The following is a 25892-nucleotide window of genomic DNA, read 5'->3' on the forward strand; positions in this document are numbered from 1 at the left end:
CAGTTATTATTTCAGGGGTAAGGAAAATGACATCCAAGGAGATTAAGATCTGCCTTACTCAAAGTTACCTTCTGTTTGATTTGGTGGCACCTGCCAGAAAGTGTCACAAATTATTCAGTACATACCTGCAGATCCCACATTCTGCCAGGCACTGTGAAAAGTCCCTGGGAGGCATGCGTACGAGAGCGCGTGCGCACACACACACACACACACACACAAATCATCTCTGTCCTTAAACATCTCTTTATTTATTGTGGACATATTTTATTTCTTAAAACCTAAGTGAATTCTAATTAAATTTGTATTGAAGACTCCTTTAAAATTTCAGGACCTCCTGGGTTGATGGATCCACAGAACAATAAATCGTTGTTTTGACATCTCTGTAAGTCACCAGTTTCCCTCTCAGATTTCATGGGGCTGCACATTAAGATAGAGGCAAAAAGAGAGAGTTAACCTGGACAGAACTAAAAAGACACAAAAACTCACATGCTTGTAACTCCTTTCCAATTACCCCCATTCAGGATTTCTTTGACATCCATTTATTAAAATGAAAAGAATCAGGGATCCAATTTGGAGTCCTATAATAGTGAATTTTTTAAAAAATGCATTTTACCTGCCTCAGGTGGGGCAGAACTTTTGAAAGAAGGTACTCCCAAGGAACAGCCTGACTCTTCTGTGTGTTCCCAGGTCTCATTTCACAAACTGATTTCAATCCAGAACTGTCAGTTACGCAGCTGCACTGCATAGGGACTGGCTTTAACAGAGGAAGACTGGATGTGCAGCTTTCCTCTAGACAGCAGCACTGAAAAAAAAAATCTAGTTTGGAGAACAATGACTGTTCTTATTAAATCATTTAAACATTAGTACATGCTATTTGGTGCATGTAGAATGCAAAGCATGGAAATAAAGCAAAATACACAAAAACAAAACATGTTCCAGCATAGCAAAATCAAAATCCAGTTAAGATTCACAGCTGGAGATGCTCTGAAGTGATTGCCAATGCCTCCTGCGGTGGGTGAGGCTCTGCTGCCCCCACGTGGCTTTAGTCCTTCTCTGACTATGCCTCTGGTGCTGAGAGTGGAGATTTTGAGAATGGTGGAGTGGATTAAATGGCTGGATAGAGAGATGGGTGGGTTCATTCATTTAATAAGTATCAGATTCTGACTATTTTTCTAGGCAGTAGACCAAGTGCAATTAGGAAGTAATATTTGAGAACGGAGATGTGAAAAAGGCATTGGTGTTAATTAAGTAGGTAACGGCTATATCAGAACTGCCCTGTGTGTTGGTCCCAGAGGTGGTTAATGTGTAACTTGTGATGATGGAGGAAGGATTTCTCAAATATGCTTTTTCCTCTATGGAGACAAACATGTCTCTGGATAACCATGGCCTACTTACTCAAATCTATTGGTTGACAAGGGAAACAACAAAGGCAGCAAATGTGGGTTTTAGAAGTGCATTAAAAGTCCGTTATCGAAAACCCAGGGTGGGATCATTAAGGGAGAGTAGGCATAAAAAACAAAGCACGTGGGTTTAAAACATGATATTTGACATGTATTAGTAATTTACTACACTATTGGTAGATATGGACGCTGGTGCATTCCCTTTCACAGAAATTCCATAATCATGAATTTATTTTCCAAAATTACTTTCAGGGTATATATAGAAAAGAACAGATGAAGGGCCAGGTGTGGTGGCACACACCTCAATCTCAGCCTCAGTAGGCTGAGGCAGGAAGATTGAGAGTTCAAAGCCAGCCTCGGCAACTTAGTGAGGCCCTAAGCAACTCAGTGATACAAAATAGGACTGGTGATATGGCTCAGTGGTTAAGCACTCCTGGGTTCAATTCTGGGCACCAAAACCAAAACCAAAACCAACCAACCAATCAACCAAACAAACAAACAAACAAAAAAACCAGATGAGACCATATGTCACTAATTTTACCTGGGATTAAATAATGAAGTCACACAGTAGGAGTCACATAAACTTCTCATAGAGTAGAGGAGTTTCTTCTGGAGTCTAAGAAACATACCAGAAGTTGTCTCAATATTTAGGTCATTGTAATTAGTTCCTTTTAGGATTCTGCAAAAGCCTACACAGAAATTCCAAAGCTTTTATTTCCAATAGAACTCAAACATGGGTTTATTGAACACTTGGTGGATGCAAGATTTTAGCTGGGCTGGGAAGACACAATACAGGGACAACCTCCTGGCTCCCTTCTTCAAAGATCTTGGTCTAGGCATGAGTGGCTTGCAAAAGCATAAAATACAGTAATTCAATGAAGTAATGCTATGACATAGCAGTTTGGAAATATGGTACCTGCCTGTAGTCCCAGATTTTTGTGAGACTGAGGAGGAGGATCACAAGTTCAAAGTTAGCCTTGGCAAATTAGCGAGACTCTATCTCAATATAAAAAGGGCTGGGAGTATAGCTCAGTGATAGAGAATGTCATTGTGTTCAATCCCCAGTTGCACCCACACACACACAAAAATTTTTTAAAAAAATTCAGTGAAGTTAGTAAGGAAAAGCATGAGGCACCAGATTCATGTTTCTACTTATGGGCCTCCTTTCTCCAAGCATCTGGATTTTGTAAAAAGTTATTGTTTTTATTTTTATCTACATAAGCAATGAAAAAAATACAGTGTAATCTTGTTTAGAAAAACTCAAGGGATAATAAAAATACTTAAGAGTGGGGCTGGGGTTGTGGCTCAGCGGTAGAGCACTCGCCTAGCACATGCTAGGCCCTGGGTTCGATCCTCAGCACCACATAAAAATAAATAAACAAAAAAAGGTATCGTGTACAACTAAAAAACAAATATTCAAAAAAAAATACTTAAGAGTAAAAAGTAAAATTCTCCTTTTGGAATTTCCTGTTCTCCCCATTCCCATTTCTCTTCCTGGAAACAAACATTGTTTTCATCTTGCTGTGTTTCTTTCCCAAATAATTTCTGGTGATTTCATGTATAGACATAACTGTACTATGATTTTACATAAATACAAATATATGTTTTCCTGTATTATTGTTTTTTAAATGTTTGTTTATTTATTTTGGTTATAGGTGGACACAATACCTTTATTTTATGTGGTGCTGAGGATCAAACCCAGTGCCTCACTCATGATAGTCAAGCGTTCTACTTCTGAGCCACAACCCCAGCCCATCCTGCACTGTTTTTATTCCCAATGAATACTATATTTTAGAAATTTTTCTGTTAGTACAGATCACAGAGTATACAAAGTTAAAATTCATTCTTTTAAACTAGAATTCCACCATAAAAATATACATGTTGCTTCATTCACCGTTTCCTTTTTGATAGTTCACAAGACAAAAGCTGCTAAGTTCTCATGTGATTTATACAGTTAAACAAACAAGCAAAAAATAACCCCAAATTGAAGCATAACAAAACAGACATCTCACTTGATCCTTTCACTTCCTACTCCTCACTAAATTCCAAAAGCCCAGTCTGTTGACAAATGCAGAATCTTCTAAGTGAAAGGAAAAGCCAGAAACCTCCAGAAAGAATTCAGTGGTAGAATCATAGGAATGTGCTTGTGACTCCTAACTCCTTGACTTTTCCTTCTGGGAATGGGTACTGGTCCTTTATAGATTAAAAAAGGGAAGTCTTAATCCTCTGAGATTGACAGTTGGGTAGCTATGCTAACTCCCACAGATTCAGAGGACCACATTATTTTATGGGTTAGAGCAGGGCTTAATGGGGTGAAGTGATTAAAGAAATTTTAACCTGAATTTATACCCACAGAGCTTTATTCTCCTCCTCTTCCCCCAGTCCAAACAGAAGTTCTATCAGTCCCTTGGAGTCTAGCTATAATAAGTAACACCATCAGAGATTTAAAGATACACCTAACCTACCAGTTTGAATGGTTGATGAAAATGAATGGATCTTGAAGAAGAATGATTTTTAAATTCAATCAAATAGTGTAGCCAAATGCAGATGTTTTTCCACATGCATCCTCTTTCAAGGAGCAAACTGACAGAGGCACTTGTTTGCAGCTCTTGCTTGGGCAAATGCTTTTGCCTCCACAGAACAATAACCATTTATTATCTCAGTTTCTGTAGGTTGGGCATTTGGGTGTGGCTTAGTCCAATGCCTCTGGCTTGGGGTCTCTCATGAGGCCGTAATCAAGATGTCAGTTGGGTTGTGGTCATCTCCAGGCTTGCCTGGGGAGGATCTGTTTCAAGTTCACTCACATGATTGTCATCCCTAGTGGTGGGCTGAAGATATCAGCTCCTTAACAAATGCACCTGCCTTCCCTCAGTAAGTCAGAGAGTGACAGGGTGTGCTCAAGATGGAAGACATAGTTTTTTTGTGTCTTCATCTCCAAAGTGACATCCCATTGCTTTTGTCATATTCTATTCATTAGAATCAGAATTAGGTTGGCCCCTGGTCAGGCTAATATTTAATGAGTACTTGCTGTATGTCAGTAATTATCCATATACTTGACTTCCTTCTGGTCTACACTGTAGGCCTTCCTGAGGTGAGAGGACCTTGCTCAGCATTTCTGAGCTCTCCTGGTGAGCAGTCTGCCTAGACTGTCTACGAAAGCAACTGAGTCAGCCAGACCTGCGTAAGTACTTGGCCCCATGTTGGATGCAGAGTGTGTTTGAAAAGTTGGCAGTTTCCCCAGAAAAGAAAGAGACAGAAGCCTTCTCAGTGACTCCCAATACGTGTTGGGCGGTTCCATGTACACACTTCAACCCCTCTTTTCTGCTCCCAGAAATCTTCCTCGTTTGAGATTCTAGCTATCTTTCCCTGTAGCAAGTATATAAAGAAGATTATTACCAGTGTCTCAATACACAAAAAAAGGTAATGGTACAAGGCAGCCAAAGAAGGTGAGAGCTTAGTTAATATCTTAAAATACGATCCACCACAAGAGCGTTTCGCCATTTAGTCTATATAGGCGGCTGTAACAAAATATCATAGACTAGATGGTTTAAATAACAAATATTAATTCTCACAATTAGAAATTGGGAAGTCCAAAATCAAGGCACTGGCAGATTTGGTACCTGGTGGGAGTCACTTCTTGGTTCACAAATGACTGTCTTCACTGGATCCTCACATGGAGGCAGGGTTCAGGGAGCTGCCTTACAAAAATACTAATCCCATTCTTCAAGGCTCCACCCCCATAACCAAACACCTCAAAAGCTCCTATTCCTCCTTATCACACTGGAGGTTAGGATTTTAACATGTGAATGGGGTGGGGGACACAAACATTCATTCCATAACTTTATCATTCTTTCAATTTATATTTTGATTATCATAGATCATAATCATAGATTATGGTTATTTTAGGACACAAAGTTTTCTCCCCCTGAATTTATAGTATATCATAGTGTTTATAGGTTAATTCTTTTGTTACGTATTCCAGATTACTTTCCAAGTAGTTGCAATTGTTTGATTGTAGCATGCTGCTGTATGTGGATTGAGCACTGCTGAAGTGCATTGAAGACTCATGCACCAATCTTGAAAAGTTGTCTATACTGTGCTGTCACCATTTTATCACCTCTAACTCATCTCTCAACTCACTGTGGCCTGGCTTTTGCCTGAGCCACACCACTGAAACTGCTTCTGTAAACGATCTCATTGCTAAATGAAGTCCTTCTTTTGTTGGCTTCTCAGAAGTATTTGACAGTCTGAAACTCCTACTCTTCCACAAAGGTTCTTGGTTCTCCTGGTTTCCTTGCCCCACTTTCGGTGTTTGCAGGTCCATCCTGCTCTCTCCAGCCTGCCATGTTTCCCAGGAATCTTTCCTAGGCTCTACAGCCTACTTGTTCTACAGACTTTCCGCAGATATCCCCACTTCTAGATGCTGGATGCCTTCCAAACCTCCACTTCCATTTCAGCTCTCTCCAGGGCCCCACATCCATCCTCTCACTGGACAGACCACTGTGGGAGGAAATCCCAAGCCCACCTCACTATAACAATGATGAAAACAAACTCCTCTCCCCCATCATCTTGCTCTACTCCTGTAAGTGCCTGAATTGTTGTCCATCTCAGTAAATGGTACCACCCCATTCCTAGAGGAATGGGGGTATCACCTCCTCCTCTCTTCATTTCCACAAACAACACCCTAATCTTGTTGATGTTAGTTCTAATGTCTCAGATCTGTCCACATGTCCCATGTCCTTTGCCACCAGGAGTCTAGACCCTTATCAGTCCATACCTGGATTACTAGAACCGCCTCCTAACTTGGCTCTTTGTCTCTAGTCTTGCTTCCCTTCAACCCATTCTTTTTTTGTGGCGGGGAGGATAGAAATTGAACTCAGGGACACTCGACCACTGAGCCACACCCCCCCCCCCCAGCCCTATTTTGCATTTTATTTAGAGACAGGGTCTGAGTAGCTTAGCTCCTCGCTTTTGCTGAGGCTGGCTTTGAACTATCAAGTCTCCTGTCTGTCTCAGCCTCCGGAGCTGCTGCAATTATGAGCATGTGCCAGTTCAACCCATTCTAGAGGCTGCAGGAAAAGTGAGACTTTTGAAATGCAAATTTAATCACAACTTTCCCCAGCTCAATACCAACATCCTGCTTCCCAGGGCAAAGATATAAATATATGTCAATTAAAAAATAATTGTACAGTAAGATGTATTTTTTGGTGTACAGTTCTAAAAATTTTAACACAAGTATAGATTCTTATGGCCACCACCATTGCCTGTAACTCTCCAAAGCTATCTCATGATCCCTTTTGTAGTCACACTCTCCCATTATCAAAGAAACAATCTTTTGGAAACCAACTAGACAATCTACCTAAGCCCCTTAAGTACTTTAATGCACTTGCCTACCTCCCCCCATGCAATTAGCCTGAGCTGTTTTCATTTTTTAAAGATGCTTTATGGTTACTGTCTTCAGTTCTTGGGGTGCTCCTCCATTTGGAGCCCTAGGGACAGCAGGACATCTGCCTCTGCGCTGAGGGGCGCGGGGTGCTTCCCTCTATTATAGCCAGTTCACGCTATTTTTTTTTTTTTAAATTGCCAGGTTGTCTCAGACACCAGACAGCTCCTCCTGCGCAGGGCCGGGGTTTTGGCCAGGGCTGTGTCCCCACGTGAGACCCCGCAGCAGTGCGGCCGGCGTCACGACCCTTCGTTCCGCGCCCCTTCCAGAGGCCGCGCGCACTTGCGCACTGGCGGGCGCGCAGGGCCGACCTCGGCGCCACCCCTCCCCCACGCCGCCGCTACGTTGCGGTGGCGACGACCCGACCGTTGCGGAGCGCCCCGGGCCCTGAGGTGGGACGGTCGGCCGCTGACACCCTTCCCTTTCGGCCCCGAGGTACCCGGCCTGGTGGCCCAGGACGTTCCCGTCGCATGGTGGAGTGCTGCGGACGACGCCCATGAAGCCCGTGGTCCTTCTAGTCGCGCTTTTGCTATGGCCTTCGTCAGCGCCGGCGTTTCCGAGTGAGTGACCGGCCTAGGCGGCGGCGACCCGAGGGTCCTCGGACAGCCTCCAGGTCTCGGCCACCGGAAGTGCGGCTCTTGCTTTTCCCGCGTCCGGCACTCCTCCTGCCCCAATGTCCAGGGTGCTGGCCCGGCGCCGAGATGTGTCCCCTGCTCCCGTCCGCGCCGCCACAAGGCGGACCCGGGACCGCAAGCGTGCGGGAGGCGCTGTCGGGCAGGCGGAGCCCTTGGAGTGTGGCCTCCTCCGCGGGGAGACTCGCCCTGTGCCACCCTGGGCCTCTTCCAGACGCCTGGGTGAGACAGCAGGGGAGGAGGACGCGTTCCCTGCGATGCCAGCCTGTTTTTGGCTGATCTGCCCAGAATGGCCTTGACATTTCAAAACATAAATATGACATGTGAAAAAGTAAAAAGTTCAGATTTCACTGCTCATAAATATTAAGTTTCAATGATGTACAGCAGCAGTTATTCTGCTTTCCTGCAGTGGAAAGGCGTGTAGCACACGCACACAGTGTGGTTTGCAGAGTTGGAAATCATTACAACCCCGCCTTTTAACATGAAAAGGTTGTCTGACCCCAGTGGTCAAAGGATGGCCAAAGTTAGCATGCAGATTGGGAGCTACCGTCTAGAATACTCATTAACTCATTCCCACAAAGTGCGTCATGGCGTGCAAGGGGTGAGAAGCCTTAGCTAAGCAGAATTCTAACTTAGATCTTACCGAGGAGCTCTTTTGTTCCTCCCCAAGAGCTGAAAACCATTAAGGTCAAATTCAGCAGTGCTGAGACTTCACTACATTACCAACATCTTGGGGACATCTGGAGGTGTTTAAGTATGGTCTCTGATAATGATATTCCAGATAATAACTGTGAGGCCTGCTCATCTAGTCTTAACTGTAATTCATTGCAGTATTTAATAACGTTAGTTTGGTTTAACCAAACTAATAAATAAAATTCACTCAACGGGGTATGTGTAAAAAAGTCTTATAGTGCATGTTAAGTATGCAGACCTATATTTCAGACGTAAAGATTGTAGTTGAAAATTAGATTTAAAAATTAAAATGCAACACAACCTAAATTATCATGAATAGTAGTGGGAAAAGTTCTTGAGGAAGTATCTTAGTAGTTAAAATTAGCCCTTTAAAACTAGCACTTATGCCTGATGGCATCAGCCTGTAATCCGTTCTGGAGACTGTGGCAGGAGGATTGCAAGTTCAAAGCCAGCCTCAGCAAAAGGGAGGTGCTAAGCAACTCAGTGAGACCCTGCCCCTAAATAAAATACAGAATAGGCCTGGGGATGTGGCTCAGTGGTCAAGTCCCCCTAAGTTCAATCTCCAGTATCGCCATCCCCCCCAAAAATCAAGTAACACTTATGATTTTTAGCTGTTTTTAATAAAAATCTTTGTAAATTTTTTCTTCTTTGACATTAATGAGCAAAACACAATGAAGATAATTATCTTTTCTGGATGATTGGTGATTCTTATTACTAATACTATTATTGCATTTTGGTAGTAGTAGAGCAGTAGGTCACAGCTGACTAAAATATATGGAAATTTTTAACTAAAAAGTGACATTAACTGTCACACAGTACAGCCTGGAACTGCTATTCAGCAGTCCTGGATACTCACTTTATGCAGTGCAATCTCCTGCCTAACTATACAATTTTGTGGCCTGTTCTTTTTCTTTGCACCCCTTTAGCTAAGATTTTTTAAGGCTGTTAGGAAATGAAGACATTTCTCAGAAAAAAGAATGATTTTGTGTTGAATATGTAAATAGTATAAGACAAATAACTAACTAACCAGATTGTAGATCATAGAAGATATCTTGGAAAATGGGATTTACTTCTTTTCCACAAAAATAGATTAAGAGTTATGTAGGGTAGTGGCTGGGGTTATGGCTCAGCTGTAGAACACTCCCCTCGCATTTGCAAGGCCCTGGATTCGATCCTCAGCACCACATATCAATAAATAAAATAAAGTTATAAAAAAAAGAGTTATGTAGGGTAATATTACATGACTACTTTCTCCTTCTTTCTTATTCTTTCTCTCTCTCTCTCTCTCTTTTAATTAAAAAAATAAGTATACCAGTGAAACTAGGCTTATGTTATTAGGTTTGATTTAAATCAATTAAGCCTTCTTTTATATGGCCACTATTGGAACAACTATTGATGAGAAAGTCAAATAAAATAATGCTCTCTCATGCCAATGATAAGATAGGTTTTTATAATGAAAATTGCAGTTCTGATGGTTTTTTCCCTAAACTACAAGAACAGTTTTGAATTTATCTTATTCAACAATCATAGGCATATTAAATATATATATGTTGAAAAAAACTTCAGTTCTGGTTTAATCTAAATTCGTCCTGACATGAATGAGGCTTGGGTATATGCTTTCCTACATAGACACACATCCTGATGGTGCTGGGTAAATATCCTATATACTTAATTTTTTATATATTAAATTAATTTCTTATATCTGATTTTTCAGTTTTAGTTTGAAATATTTTCTAATTTTAAAATCATTCATCTTTAATGTGTTTTCACTGTAGTTTGCTTTACTACTTAATATTAACTATTACTAAAATTATATAATTTGCTTTTTAAAATTTCAAGTCACTAAATACAAGCCTGTGAAATAGTAGTTTGGGGGATATATTTTTTTAATTTTCATGAGTAAATTGTTTTTTCTAGGCATCTCTTCATATAGATCAGCAAAAATAGAGTTAATGGTAGGTGTCAGTTTAGAGTGACAAAACCTCTTAACTTGCTTCTCTAGATTGATATTAAAAGGAAGTACAATAAGTGAGTCTTTGACCTGCATCCTTGTCCTTTGTCCTAATGAGCCAAACAAGGCAAGGGAAATATTAAGGAGGCAACTAGCAATAATTGTTAAAATCTATCACTAAATACACTGAGAGAAAACATTTATTTTAAGTACACTCTAAAGGTAAAATTCACTTGGTTTTCAGTGCTCAAGGCTAAGGCACTCAGGAAGGTCTCCCAAACCTGTGAATGGAATGTACTGACACACTTCCTAATGTTTGAGATAATGAGCTTGTCCTCTAATTGGTGAATGTCCAGAAAGGCCTTAGGGGAGAAGGAGGAAGTTTCATTAGCCTATCCATTAATGTTTTAATGGGGGAAAATGTTCTGTCTTTTTGTTCTTTTGATCATTTTAGCCCTTAAATGGACATACTTTAATCTCCTTATAATGTATGTAAAATTTAAAATTAAGCAACAATTTCACTTTATGAATAAAAGAGGTATTGTAAGGGTCCAGCGGAGCGTCGGAGAGAGAGACCACACAAGAGACTGGCTCCATGCAATTGGCAAAAGGGGATTTATTGGGGATCCATTCCAGCGCGCTGGGGCTCCGTGCTCACTCAAGAAGGGAGAGCAGCCCAGAGCCCAGAGCAGAGGTCAAGCAGAGCTTAAGTACACTTTCTGGAGAGGGCGGTGGGCTTTGCATACATCAGAACAAATCATCATGAGGCACGGGAAAATTTAACAACAACACTGAGACGTGATTGGCACATTCATTGGTGGGAACAGATCGGGCGGGGGTGATTGGTCACTCCTAAGCAGGATACATATTCAAACTGATTGGTTCGGGCCCTGTGACAAACTGCACAGGGCCCTAGGTTGAATGGCCAGTAGGGCGTTGTCTTAACTATCTCAGGAATCTGGGTGTAACAGAGGAATTTAATAATACCTAATCTTTTACATTTTAATTCAAGCTTTCCAGCTTAGAAACTTTACCCTTTCAGTATAATACAAGTTGTTTAAAAATTTTTTCTTTTTTAGGATCATTATGTATTTGTGACTTTTTAAAACAAGTTATTTTATTTATTTTTTTTTCTGAGGCTTAATATTCATGTCTTGACATGGTGGAGCCACTGCAATCTGCTTTCTCTGTTCCTTTGGTAGGATCCCATATATTTTATTTTATTTATTTTTATTTGTTCCTTTTTTAGTTATGCATGATAGTAGAATCTATTTTGATATATTTATACAAGCATGGAAATATATCTTATTAGGAACCCAGTATTGTGGATGTACATAAGATCCCATATGTTTTTAAAGATTTCTTATTTAGTGACATTAACTGGTTGTCCCACTTTGTATCTCCCCTGCTCTGAATGGAATTAGTCATGCTTCCAAGGAAATATAGTACAATGTGATATTAAAGACCAAAGCACCTAGGACACAACAGACTTGTGAAATGATATTGTTATTTGAGTCATTGTAGTTAAATAGAACTAAAAGAGATAAAATTTAAGGTCAGGAATTTATGTTGTTTCCTATTATATTTTAACATTACACATAGGATAAAGTTTTTGATTTTTAACTCTTCACCCAAACCAAACTTTAATTCCTTTTTAAAAAACAAATTTAATAAGACTATTTTGGTTACCTATGGTAACATGAAAGACTTCCCCCACATTTATCATTTTTCATGATTGTATGAGTTAACTAGGCTCAGCTGGGCAATTCTGCTTCATTTGGTATAGCTGAGGTCACTCATACAGCTGCATTCAGTTGAACACTCAATTGGGATGAGAGACCCAAGATGGCTTTTTGTCTTTCAAGGTCTTTCTCTCCATGACTTCTTGTCTTTCACTATCTAGCCTAGGTTTCACATTAGCTGGCTTCCAAGAGGAATCTTTACAAGCAACAATATGAAAACATTTTATCAAGCCCATTGGTGCTGGACTTGGTAGTGTCCTATAGGCCAAGACAAGTCACATAGGGCAAGCCCATATAACATAAATACCAGGAAGTGCAAAACCATGAAGTTACATTTCTTTAAATGGAACACTTGAGTAATCTGAACATAATTCCTTGTTCGGCTGTCTCCTTGTTTTTTGTCTATCAGCACAAAACTAAATAATTTACAGGGAAACTGCTGGATGAATAACATATATAATGTATATTATGTTTCCTTTTGTGACCATTCTCTGTGTGGTGCTTGTGTGTGTGAGCTTGCAGGCTAGAAGTTGAACTGTAGCCTCACACACGCTAGGTAAACACTTTACCACTGAGCCTACAACCCAGCTCTTTTGACCATTCTTTTTGAGTACATCCTCCTAATGAATTGAGTACATCCTCCTAATGAAGGAGTTATTCCTACTTTGATTTGTATTGGAAATATTTAAGTTATTTAAGTTTATTTTAATTTGATGGATGTTCATGTTTTAACTGGAATTCTTACATGGTGAGAGTTTTCAGGTATTAGTTTTTACTTGCAGCTTTTAATTGCTGTAAAATAAAGGAATTCTATTCTTTGTGAGTCCATTTATATGACCTGGATGGAAAATATAAGCAATTTTTTCTCCAGAGTTAAGGACATAACTCTGCATAGCCAGAATCTGTACCATCTATGCTTGGGTTTATATTTTAAGTTTTATATACTTAAGTTCTTTATGGATAAAGACATTGTTTTTCCTTTCTTGTGGTAATAGAAATCCTGTTTATATTTGAATCTTTAACAAATGAGCATCAAGAATTCCTGGTTAAATTTTGGGTGTAATCACCAGTTGCCATGTTAAAGTTATAGCCCAAGGACAAAGTGAATAAATAAAGAGTTCTTAAAGCACAAAGACCAGATGTATTCCATGGAACTTTAACGTTTTTGTCTTTATTTGAATGTTTTAAAATTCATCTTTTCTTCTTTACTGAACTACCAAGTTTCCTCCTATTATATGCTACATTTTGCTCCTACCTTTAACTTACCAGATATTTATTCCTATATCAATCCATTTTTAAATTAACAATATTATTTGGTTTTAAACCTTAGTTTTTAAAACATAAATTGTATTAAAACACATTATCAGTATCCATTTTATATTAAGGGATATCTTTTTTTTTTTTTTTAAGAATTCCATTTGACAGAACCACATCAGAGTGGCACATACTCCTTGCTTCAGCTGTCAGACATCATTTGGAAAATTCAAGAGGCAAAGGGAGTATTTACCCATATTTTTCCTCTTTCTGTTATTCTTTCTTCCTTTCTAGTCTTCCTTTCTTCTTTTACCATTTTACCATTTGCTTGGCAAACTTCATTTAGCTAGTCTTTTAGGGTATGTCTTCTGGTAACGACTTCTCTTAATTTCTCCTTGTCTGACAGTGAATGATCCTTTCATTCTTGAAGGATGTTTTCCCTTAATATGGAATTCTGCATTACTGGGCCTTTTTTGGTCAGCACTTGAAAAATACATTATTTCCTTCCTATTCTCAGGATTTCTGATAAGAATTGTCAAATCATTTTCCCCATCTCTCTTGCTTCTTTTAAGATTTTTTTTTTCTTTGTGTTTGGTTTTCAGCTTCTTGAATCTAGAAGTTCCTATATTGGCCAAATTTGGGAAATGTTTAGCCATTGTTTCTTTGAATATATTTTCAGGCCCACCCTTTTTTCCTCCTTTCCTCTAAGATTCCAATCACACCAATATTAGATTTTTCTTTTTGTTATACTTTCACAAGTTCTTGAGGCTGTGTTCATCATCCCCACCCTTCTTTTTCTCTGTTCTTTCTATCAGGTAATTGCCATTCTGTCTTCCACTTCACTCTTTCATCTGTGGAGCCTACCCACTAAGGTTTTTACTGAAATGGTTACTGTGTTTTTCTATTCTAAATTATCAGTGTGGTTCTTCTTTATTTCTTCTTTTTCTTCTGAGATTTTTTATTTTTCATTTGTTTCAAGCATGTATGTATTACTTGTTGATGCTTTTTTTTTTCCTTTTTGTTTAGAGGGTTGAACTCAAGGGCAATTAACCACTGAGCCACATCCCCAACCCTTTTTTGTATTTTATTTAGAGACAGGGTCTTACTGAGTTGCTTAGGGCCTCACTAAGTTGCTGAGGCTGGCTTTGAACCCCTGATTCTCCTGCCTCAGCTTCTAAAACTGCTGTGATTACAGGCTATGACACTGCGCCCAGCCTTTGTTGAGGCATTTTTATGATGGTTGCTTTAAAATCCAAGATGGATAATTCTAACTTCTGTGTTGCTTCAGTATTGGCATTTTTTTTTAATTCAAAATTAGATTTTCTTGGTTTTTGGTGTGAAAACTGATTTTTTTAAAATTTAAGCCTGTATATTTAGTTATTATATTGTGTTGACTCTAGATCTTATTTAAATCTTTGGGTTTGATTTAAATAGGCCTCTTGCCCACTTTGGCAGGGGAAGAAGGGTTTTGCCTTGTTTTCATAGGGTGAAGATGAAAGTCTGAGCTCCTCATTTGGCCTTCTCTATTGAGAGAGAAGGTATTAACTTTTACTTGGCAGCAGTACTTATGGGATAAGGGCAGTGGGTTGAAGCATCTTGTAACAGCCCCATGAGGGTGGAACCCCAGCATTTACTAGCCTTTGCTGATGGGAGTAATGCTGCAGTTTTCTCTGTTACTTGACTGGAGCATTGCAGTTATGATCTAAAAGATGTTCTGTCTTGCTAGTCTGCCCCTTCCTGGGCATTTAGTTACAGAGAGAGCAGGATTATCTTGAACCACCTTCTTTCTCTTTTTAGTCTTTAACATCTGTGCACATTGCTATTTCTTGGTTGCTAAACTCTCTAGGCCCCAGTGTGGAATATATGTGGCAAACAGAAAACCTAGAGAAAAATGTGTCATTTTGGTTGTCCTGAAGACCCCAGTGGTTTGTTTTTCTCTTAGCAACTTTCATATGGTTGCTTTATGTTCAATAACCAGCATTTTTAACTATGTCAGCCAAAGCAAAGGGGAACAACTACCTCTATCCTCATGGACGCAGAAACCCAAATATGTTCTTTTAAACCGTTTCATTAGGGGCTTTTGGAAGAGGCAATGTGTTTTGAAAATGAACAAAATAACTAATAAGAGCATATAAGGGAATTATATGATGACCTGTTTTAATTTTGGTCAAGATATATTGGAATTTGATTTTTAATGCTTTGGTCTATATTATTTTGCATTTTTGATATAAAGTATATATCAAGTATATAAAGCCAGCCCTATTTTGTATTTTATTTAGAGATAGGAGTCTCACTGAGTTACTTAGCATCTTGCCTTTGCTGAGGCTGGCTTTGAATTTGCAATCCTCCTGTGTCAGCCTTCTGAGCTGCCGGCAAAACTAAGTTTTTGTAAACTTTAGTTCTTTAAAAAACAGGTGTCTTTGTTTTTAACTACAATGATGTAACTATAATGGAAAACAGAGTTACTGTAATGCAAACAAAATTATAGCATAACATTTTAAGTATGCAAGACACACAAAACTCAAGGTATAGCTTAATGAAACAATAGTTCACCCCTGTGTAACCAGTGTAACCAAAGAAAATATTACTAGCCTTAATTAGTTTACAAGCATGTTATTTTAATGTGTACAAATGTTTGAAATCTAGCACAGAAATATGAAGGACAACAATTTTCTAAATTTATGATACTTACAAAACTGGGTTTATCTAAAAAAGAACTTATGTTCTTAGTTTCCTCAGAATAAATTCAAAAGTAATTAACTTGCCTTTTACCTTTGTATGAAGTGGATTTATTCTTTTTAAGTCATTGACTGTCCATTCTCACTCATATTTTGTAGTAAGAAAACATTATATTTGTATTATCTTCAATATTTCTAGATACATCTTGATGTATATAAAGAATGCATTTTTGACAATAGGGCAAAATTTTGAATTATTGATCTTAATATTCACATGTATTTTAAAATAGAGATGTATTCCTGAAGGATGATTTTTATTACCATAATCTTACTGCTTTGCCAGCATTCTTGTGGCATTTCTTTATGACAACATTGTCCAGATGTTATGTATACCTGCTTTGGAGTGAGACAGCTTATATTGAAATCCCATCCTTACTGCTTACTTGTTGAATATAATCTTAGGCACATTATTTATCTTCCTTTTCCTCTTTTTTTTTTTTTTTAAAGAGAGAGTGAGAGAGGGGAGAGAGAGAGAAAGAAAGAGAGAAATTTTTAATATTTATTTTTTAGTTCTCGGCGGACACAACATCTCTGTTGGTATGTGGTGCTGAGGATCGAACCCGGGCCGCACGCATGCCAGGCGAGCGCGCTACCGCTTGAGCCACATCCCCAGCCCCCTTCCTTTTCCTCTTTATCAAAACACTCCTCACACTCAAAGTCCTTAATGTAGTGCCTGCACATACTAATTACTCAGTGAGAGCTATTATGATCTTTTTAATCACTGTCTTCCAATTTCCCCTTCAGAATTCCTGCTACATTTGTTTCTAAATTGTTAGTACAGTTTTGTTTACTGTCCTATTATTTCGGTTATGTGGCTAATTCTCCTTGTACTATTTGAAGAAGAGAAGTGCAGGCAACTTAAGCTCAGGTTAGCCCCACAAATGAAAATTCTGGCAAAAACCTTGAGTCTGCTTAGCAGTTGGCCATCTTGCTACAGAAGGCATTGGAGAGAGACATCCTGATGTCTGAAGCTGGAAGAGATTCTTACCTTAGCCACATTATGGGACATTGCTATTTGCTTAGCTCCCTAACTGGTAAAAATAGAGAAGGTATTATACCATTGTAGACTACAAATATTCGAGGTAAAATAACCCAACTTTATCAGGGTAGTCTGTTTTTTGTAAGAATTTGAATTTTCTTTAGCTTCCTAGCATTTCCTGACGTATGGAGAAAAGCAGGTTTTCACTGTGACCAGGTCTGTCTGTAAGGATATTTGAGGCTATCTTTTATACCTTTGCCTGCAGAAATTTTTATAAATATCAGATTGATTTCCAAGAACAGTTATGATTAGTATAACTGAGAAAGTCAATGTGACATATGTAGATGTTTTAGGGGGGACAAAAACAGGTGGGAAATATGTGGAGATGAGTATGAGAACAGATCAATGCGGAGACAAAGGCATTACAAAGGGAAGAAAACCAAGGTAGGAGGAAGGGTTCTCTGTTGCTAGGTAGCCATGAACAGGCTTTTGGGTGTTGCCTGAGTAACAGTAGAAGGAGCTAATGAGTATATCAGTTTTTTTTTTGTTGTTGTTGTTTTTTTGTTTTTAGGAATGAGCTAGTATTTCCTGTCCTTTGACACCCTAACTTGTCTTAATGACTACCTGGGTATATTATTTACACTAAGAAACGAAAAGTTAAATTATTTGGAAATCTAGCTTTTAGTAGACTTATAATGGCAGTGTCTCCTTAATGGCAACTAAACTCTGCTGGTTGTATATTCTAAATTTGCTTATGATTTGCTATTTGCTTTGGTTTTTCATAATTGAAATATTTCCCAAAAAGATTTTAAAAACCACTGTAGTATAAAAAAATTTAAATATACCCACAAATAGATGGAACAGTATAAAATCTCTATACATCTATAAACAGCTTCAACTATTAAGTCATGATTAATCTTATATCAATAGTATCTCCATCCACATTCTTTTTCTCTTTCCTTCCTTATTCTCTTCGCTAATTCCCCTTATAACACTTAACAAAACATAGAAATAATGCAATTTTGTATCTAAAAAGATACTGATTCCGTAATATCAAATATCTGGTCAGAACTTTTCTTATTATCTTTCTCTTTATTTCCAGTTGATTTGACTGGAATGGTATTGGTATAAGAATCATGCATTTAATTTATTGATATCCCTGTTAATAATCCTCCACCTCCTTTCCTTTTGCAATTTAGTTGTTGAAAAAACTGGATCAAATGCTTTATAGTTTCCCACAGTCTAGATTTTGCAGATAATATCCCCATGGTGAGTTTAATATCTTCTTTTGTTGTCGTGTATATTTTTCATATATTGGTTAGATCTCTCGAGGTCCATTGGAATCAGGTTTGACTTTGCCTTTTTCTTTTGAAAAAATACCTCATAGATGATATTGTGTTCTTTCAGGAAGCACACAGTGTTTTGATTGTGTATCTTTATAATAATGGCAGTCATAGAAAATAACTACAAAGTGATCATGTTATAAATGATTTCTTCATTTACTAACTGGAATAATTTATAAATTGAAACCTTCCCTGACCTTGAGTTATTTTTACATATGCATTTGGGTCTACTTCTGTATTTTCTTTTTTGTTCCATTTATTAATTCTGTTCATGTGCTAATGCTAATACTGTTTTTATAATAAAAGTTTTGTAATATTTTAATATCAGATTTTAATATCTGGCAAGGCCTGTTTTCCTGGTTATTATTTATTCTTCAAAATGAACTTTATAATTAGTTTGTGTAACTCTAGAAAAAAATTCAGTGGTTTTTAAAATTAGAAGCATATAAAATGTATAAATTATCAGATTATGTGATGTCTAAGCATCTTTATGATGTTGAGCCTTCTTACTAAAGGCATGATATATCTTTCATTTGTTGATGTTTATATTATGTATTTCATAAGTTTAATATTTTCCTATATTATGTATATTGCTATGGCTAATGTAATAAATTACCACAAACTTGTTGCTTCCAAACAACAGAAATTTATTCTCTCATTCTGGAGGCCAGTAATCTGGCCTAAACCCAAAGCAAGGTATGTAGGTAGGGTCATCCTCCCTGGGGAAGCTCTAGGGAGCTTTTTTTAAAAAATATTTTTGTAGTTGTTGATAGACCTTTATTTTATTTATTCATACATGATGCTGAGAATCGAACCCAGTGCCTCACACTTGCTAGGTAAGTGTGCTACCGCTGAGCCCCAACCCCAGCCCAGGAATATAATTCTTGTCTCTTCCAATTTCTGGTGGCTGCCAGCATTCTTTGACTTGTGGCCACATCACTTTTATTTCGACCTATTCCTCCACATTGCCATATCTTTTTCTCTCTCAAATCTGTGTGTCTCTCAGAAAGACATTTCTGATTGGATTTAAAGTCTACCCAGATAATCCAGGATAATCACTTCTGGAAAGACTCTTTCAGATTCTAGGTATCAGTTCCTATTATCTTTAGATGTTCATGAATTTAGCTTCTTGCAATGCCACACTAGGTTTTGGGCATGTCTTTTAAAATTTAATGATTAGATGTTTTGTTTCTTTGTTATGTAAATGGAAACTTATCTCTCATTTTATCTTCTAACTGGTTAACATTTGTATATTGGTTTTTATAACTTGCTACTTTACTGAATTCTCTTTATTGTAGTAATTTTTTCAATTGATTTTTATACTGTTAGATTTATGTCATCTGTGTATAAAGATAGTTTTACCTGTTTCTTCTGAATTCTTATGCCTCCAGACATTTTCCTTTGTCGAACTGCATTGACTAGTACCTCCAAATGGTGTTAAATAGTAATGGGATATTAGGTATCCTTACTGTGTACCTGTCTTTAACAGGAAAACTTCATGTTTCCTATTAAATAAGCTCCAAAGTGTACTTTAGAATATCTTACTAGGGAACATTATATTTTCTAGGAACTTTGAAATTAATTTTTTTAAATAAGGAATATAAGCAGTTACCATTATAAAAATAATATTATCTTCTATAGTACTCTATAGCTTTTGAAGTGTTTTCAAAAATCCAACTCATTTTTATTTGTGAGATAAAATACATATATCTTTATTTTATATTTAAATAAATATTCAGAGAAATTAAGTAATTGCCTAAAGTCATGCTGCTATAACATGGTAGAACCAAGATAACAATCAAGGATTTTAATTTCACTGCACTAATCTACATATTTGGGGTGGGGGGAGCTGGGGTTATGGCTCAGTGGTAAAACACTCACCTCACATGTGCAAGGCCCTGGGTTCGATCCTCAGCACCACATAAAAATTAAATTTTTTTTTAAAAAAAACTACATATTCATTTTACTCAGTATTTTCCTTTATGAACACTCTACACTCAGGACATTATATTTATAAACATGAGCATATATAAATAAGTTGTTTTCCTTTGTAAAATATGACTTTTATATATTTTTGTCAATTAAAAATAAAGGAGGTAAAAGAAACTACTTGACCTGTAATCCCAGCAACTTAGGAGGCTGAGGCAGGAGGCTTGCAAGTTCAAGACCAACCTCAGAAACTTAGTAAGGCCTTAAGCAACTTAGACCAGTCTCAAAATTTAAAAAAAAAAAAAAAATGGGGCTGATGATGTGGCTCAGTAGTTAAGTGCCCCTGGGTTCAATCCTGGGCACCAATAATTACTTGAAACTTAAAACATAAAAAATAAATGTGACTTTTAATGGTTTATTATATTAAGTGATAGGTGCTTACTGAAATCATTATATTGCATGTACATCTTATTGATACCCTAGATGTAAATAATCCTAAGAGCATATATAATAGTAAAATGAAATAAATAAATTAAGAAGTGATGAGTTTTTAATATTATTACCTTTGTTTTTAATATAATTTAATTTTTAATTATGCCTGTATTTTACATATGGCTCACAAAAATTCCTAAAAATTTAATATTTGGCTGTAGTAAGTCAATATTGAGCCCAGTGGAACATACTACTTGGTTGAAGGATATAACCAAAATTTTTATTTAGTAAGTTGCCTGTTGAATCATAAGTTACATGAAAGAATAAATGTAAAAAGATATAAAGAATTTGGGCTGGGTTATGGCCCAGGGTACAGCACTTGCCTAGCATATGTGAGGTACTGGGTTCGATTCTCAGCACCTCATATAAATAAATGAATAAAACAAAGGTTAATCGACATTGAAAAAATATGTAAAAAAATATAAAGAATACTCTTAATGTGATTTTTGCACTAATCTTGCCCATTCATTTTAATAAGAACCTGATAAAAATAATTTTAAGTTAGAGTAAGATGCTTTGTTTATTGGTTCTTTATTTCAAATTTAAGTGACAGCATAGGAGATAAACTGAGTTCAGTAGATTCTGTCATTGTATCATTTATAATAAATTTTATTATTAATTTTTTTTCTTCAAGGCATTACTGTGTCTCGTGATGAAGAACAAAACTTGAATCATTTCGTACAAGTTTTAGAGAACCTAATACTAAGTGTTCCCACTAGGGAACCAGGCCCTGAGAAAAAATCAAAGTCTCCAAAAAATCTTTATTCTATAGGATCAAAGAGGTCAGAATCTGAGGAGACAGTTACACCTTCAACTGAGAATAATGTTTTAATCAAGGATGTTAGTGCAGGAAGTACTCCTTTCTCTACTAGAGACTTCACATCACCGGGAGTAGGGAAGAAACTAATGACTGAAAGTACACCATTCTGGTCAATCAGACCAAACAATGTTTCTGTTGTTTTACATGCGGAAGAACCTTATATTGAAAAAGAAGAACCAGAGCCAGAGCCAGAGCCAGAGCCAGAGACAGTGACAGTTACAAAACGCAGCCGGGCCTCAACGTTGTCACCACGTACTACACAATTATCTACTGCCACATCATCTACTTCCAAACTATCTCCATTTACAACTCTCAGTTCTACCAGCAGATCTCAAATGTACCTGTGGACAGATTCAGAAGATGTTCCCCAGCTCTCAGAGGACTCTGCATCAAGCAGATTTAAATTCCCAATATATGAACAACACTCAGACAATATGCGTAATGATATCATTTTGAGAAAAATTTCAGAAATATATGCACAAATGCAACAGGCACCTCCTGGTGACAGCAATAATCCAGAATATAAAGAGTATATTAAAGCCTCTAAAGAGCTCCTGAAACGAAGCCTTGCTCTAGCAGAAGCAGCAGAATATAGATTAGAAAAAATGTATACATCCGAGGCATTGGCAAAAGGACGAACCAGTAACCAAATTGTTGACATTGAAACTGTTATTAATACGCTGTATAATTCTAGATCTAAATTACCGGAATATTTAGATATTAAATATGTTCCAGCTGAGATGAGAGAAAGGGCTAATACAGTATTCAGTACATTGAAAAATATATTATGTGCAGGTCAAGTAGAAACTCAAAATCTTATTAAGAAGTTATTAAGCAATAATATAAAAATATTAAACCTACTTGATATTCCACGATAAAGTTGGTTTAAGCAAACTGTATTCTTTCACAGGAAAATAAGCATATTAGTGATTTCAAAGTTGTTTTAAAATATTTTTATTATAATTTAATGCACTAACATCTTTATATGACATGTTCTAAAATTTTTCATATGCACAGAAATCTAATAATTTAAAATAAAAAATTTGGTTCAGGAGTTTGTAGTTTTTTTCTCATTAATTAAAAAAGCTATGAAGATCTAATTTTTAAAACATTGAAGTTGGGGATGTAGCTCAGTGGTGCAACACTGCCTATCATATGTCTGAGGCCCTGGGTTCAATCCCCCAGCACTGCTGTAAAAAAAAAGAATCATTGATTTTAATTGAATAGATTAGCTAAATTCACCCATTTTATGAGTTGTGACTACACTCCATATGTAGCTAGTTTGAAATAATTTTATGTATATGGTTTTTATTGCTCTTTCAGGGAGTAATTCAGAGAATCTCAGTTTTCTTTCTGGATAGCACAGTTGGGACTCATATCAGAATTACTTTTATTTGGACATATATGTGCCTCCTTTGAAAAATGATATAAGACCCATCCCTGTTTTTTTGTCGTCAAGTGCTTTTGGAGTATCAATGAGGGACCTGAAATTTGTAATGAAGTAATTTTGACTTATTTTCTCTCTTGGCTTATTTGTGTACATACACATGAAAGCTTTGCAAATGTTTTGTCAGGAAGTATGATTGACATCGTTGAGGTCAGCTGTTGAGGTCATAGTATTATTATGGTGCAGGTAATTGTTTCATTATTTGACCAGTATTAATTCAAATTCATATACTTATTCCTTCATCTAGCTAGTCATTTGTGGTTTAATCAAAATTTATTGATTTTCTAATAGGATAAATTGCTAGAATTTGGAGATATAATAATGAAGACCTATTTCCTTCTCTCTTTGAGATTACATTATAGCAGGAAATATAAATATTAAGCAAATAATTTCAACAACTTGAAAATTTCAGTTGTGGCAAGTTATTATGAAAGTAAGATATTTGACCTCATCTAAACCAAGAATAATTGGAAAGTTACTCTGGGAAAAGAGGTATTTAAGGTAAGGTTGAAAGTAGAGGGTGTGTTTACCGGTTAGGTTAAGGGAGCATTCCAAGCCGTGGGATGAGTGCAGGTGAAAGCTCCGGTCTGAGAATGAGTGTGGTAGGTTCAAAAAGTACTTGGAGTATGGGGATGCATCTTGGGAGAGCATCCTGAAATGGAGTGGGATATACACAGGGTCAGAGTAGACCCTGCAGGGCCTTGTATGCATGTTAGATATTTTAGCCTTTCTCCTATGATCAATGATAATCTTTTAAGTGAAGAACTAGTATGATCAAATATTTTTGTTTATTTTTTTAAAACTGGCTAATTTTAGAAGTAGTCATAAATAGTCATGCTTTGTGCATAGGCCAAATTTAGCTGGAGTAGATGGAAAGAAGCGGCAATTAAAAAGAATCAAGGGGCTGGGGATATAGCTCAGTTGGTAGAGTGCTTGTGTCACATGCACAAGGCACTGAGTTCTATCCCCAGAACCACAAAAAAAAAAAAAAACAAAAAAAAATCAGTAGAATTTGGTGATTAAATGGACATGTGTGATTGAGGGAGTAGTGGGGTTCAAAAATAATTGCCACTAGCTGTATTATAAAAAGGAATATGTAGGTTTTATTTCATAAAACACTATTTACTGTTGTTTATTTTAAACATGATTTTACTATTAAAAATGTCAAACATTTGCAAAAGTAAATAATTGCCGCCGTTTGGCTGGGCACAGAATCACGAGCCACTCAAGCAGGAACAAAACTTTATTTTTGAAAATGCTGCCAATCCGCGTACGCGCCCGACAAGCCAGCCGGTCCACCCACGCGGTCGGGTCTACTGGAACCGGGGGCCCGGACCTCCCCCGGAATTCCCTCCTACTTTCCTTCCCCAACCAATGGGAACTCTCCAGGAGTCCCGTAACATGAGTCCCATAGCAGGCCAAGGTGAACAGCAGGAGTCCAATTTCCATATGAATGTGAATCTTAACATAATCATATCATCTCAATGGCTAGCTGGCGTCACCTTACAACCGAAAGTGCCATGCATCATATTATTTGCTTGTGGCTCCTAGCATCTGCCCCCTTCTGTTTAATTAAGCAACAGGCAATGTGGCTAGGGACCGTGCCTGTTAGGTATGTCCAATTCAACATATGGTTCTTACCCGTCATGGGAAAAGCTGACCTCTAGGCGTCAGCCTCCTGTCTTAGGTTGATACCACTGCAACTGAATCATACCCGTCACTGACTACCGGTCCAGTATATAGCCATACCTGTGGATAGGCCTATGCACCAGTGGGGGGGTGAGGTTCTTTGCCTCACCTCAGTTGGCCCCCAAAATTAGACCATCACTAGTAGAAGGGAGGAGGATACAGAAATGCCACGACATCAAGTCAATAGACGGCTCTTTAGGAAAAATTGCATCACTGGTGACACATCAGCAAAGATACGCCAGCACTACCATAATTCACTGCATCAACAGATAGAGCACAATGCATACAAGTGATACATAGTCCAGGCAAGTTTTGTAAGCAGTTCAAAGTGGAGGAATCTATCAATATGTCCATTTCCTCCCAAAATAAATCGACTCAGTGATTGAGCATTACTTGTTGAGTTATTATTCATTGATGCATCAGTTTATATAGTTTGTTGTGATAATTATTGAAGAAGTTGTAGTTTGGTTTCATCTTTGTCTTCACCGGCACTGGGATGAAAATAGGGATTGACAATGATGTTAAGAAAAGAGAAAAAAAAATGTAACATTTCAACAGGTATTAAGAAAACAATTTTTAGAACAATTTACATTATCCTGAACAGAATTATTAAATATAATGAAAAGGAAAGGTGAAAGTAAACAAACAGATCTGTTAACCTGCTTATTTGTACACATATTAAAACAGTCTTCAACAGCTGTTTATCCAAATTAAATTAAACCATTAAAATCACGTGAATAATAAAAAAAATTGGGGATCCATATTTTTATGAGTGCTCCTTATATATGATATATGGACATATGCACATACAGACATACAACACAAAACAGAAATGTGCACACGTAACATACAACATATAAGACAATAGTGAAGGCCTTGTAGATTACCTAGGTGAAATCTCCATTGCAATGTTTAAAAACTCCATAGTCAAAAAATAAAACTGATCAGAAAAACATTAATTTATGTCTGTATGAGCTCAAAAATAAAATGGAACTTTATGATGTGGGAAAAAGCAATAATAAAATAGATATTCAAAAAAGCATCCTGGTTGATCCCTGTCGCAGATGTAAGAATAGCCAAGCTGGAGTTCTGGATATCAGCTGTTATGGATTTGAGTCAAATCATCTTCTTTTTCTGTAGAAATTGTTTTGGTTAATCTCTCTGGAATCCAAATCGGCTGCTGTTCCTCCTGTGGAAAAACACAGACAGAGCCCCGACTCCAGACTATCACTGGATCCGGACCTTTCCATTGTCCTGTTAGAATATCCTTCCAAAGTACCTTAGGCTTATGTACATTTTTTGGATACAAATGTCTTTCCGCAGCACTAAGTCCTGATGAA

The 25892-nt window shown here is 37.3% G+C and overlaps 1 protein-coding gene across 2 annotated transcripts; it reads left to right on the forward strand.

Annotated features, from left to right (window-relative positions):
- Positions 1 to 6402: 6402 nt before the first annotated feature.
- LOC308646351 (sperm equatorial segment protein 1-like) lies at positions 6403 to 23363 on the forward strand. 2 transcript variants are annotated; one of them, XM_081289132.1, is made up of 2 exons: positions 6403 to 7697; positions 21231 to 23363. In XM_081289132.1, exons 1-2 carry the CDS (start codon positions 7517 to 7519, stop codon positions 22292 to 22294), a joined length of 1245 nt encoding a protein of 414 aa, XP_081145258.1. In that variant the 5' UTR covers positions 6403 to 7516; the 3' UTR covers positions 22295 to 23363. The 2 variants fall into 2 exon arrangements, with proteins under 2 accessions (XP_081145258.1, XP_081145259.1); XM_081289133.1 differs by having other exon boundaries at positions 6477 to 7403; positions 21231 to 23359.
- The last annotated feature ends 2529 nt before the right edge of the window (positions 23364 to 25892 follow it).

Source organism: Spermophilus citellus, assembly GCF_964194105.1.
Source record: "Spermophilus citellus genome assembly, chromosome: 4".
NCBI lineage: Eukaryota > Metazoa > Chordata > Mammalia > Rodentia > Sciuridae > Spermophilus > Spermophilus citellus.

Bases quoted from the DNA above. Each gene is read 5' to 3' on its own strand.
- LOC308646351 (XM_081289132.1), top strand. From the start codon at position 7,517: ATGTCCAGGGTGCTGGCCCGGCGCCGAGATGTGTCCCCTGCTCCCGTC. The intron at 7,698-21,230 runs GTGAGACAGCAG...TTTTTCTTCAAG, and splicing joins GGCCTCTTCCAGACGCCTGG to GCATTACTGTGTCTCGTGAT.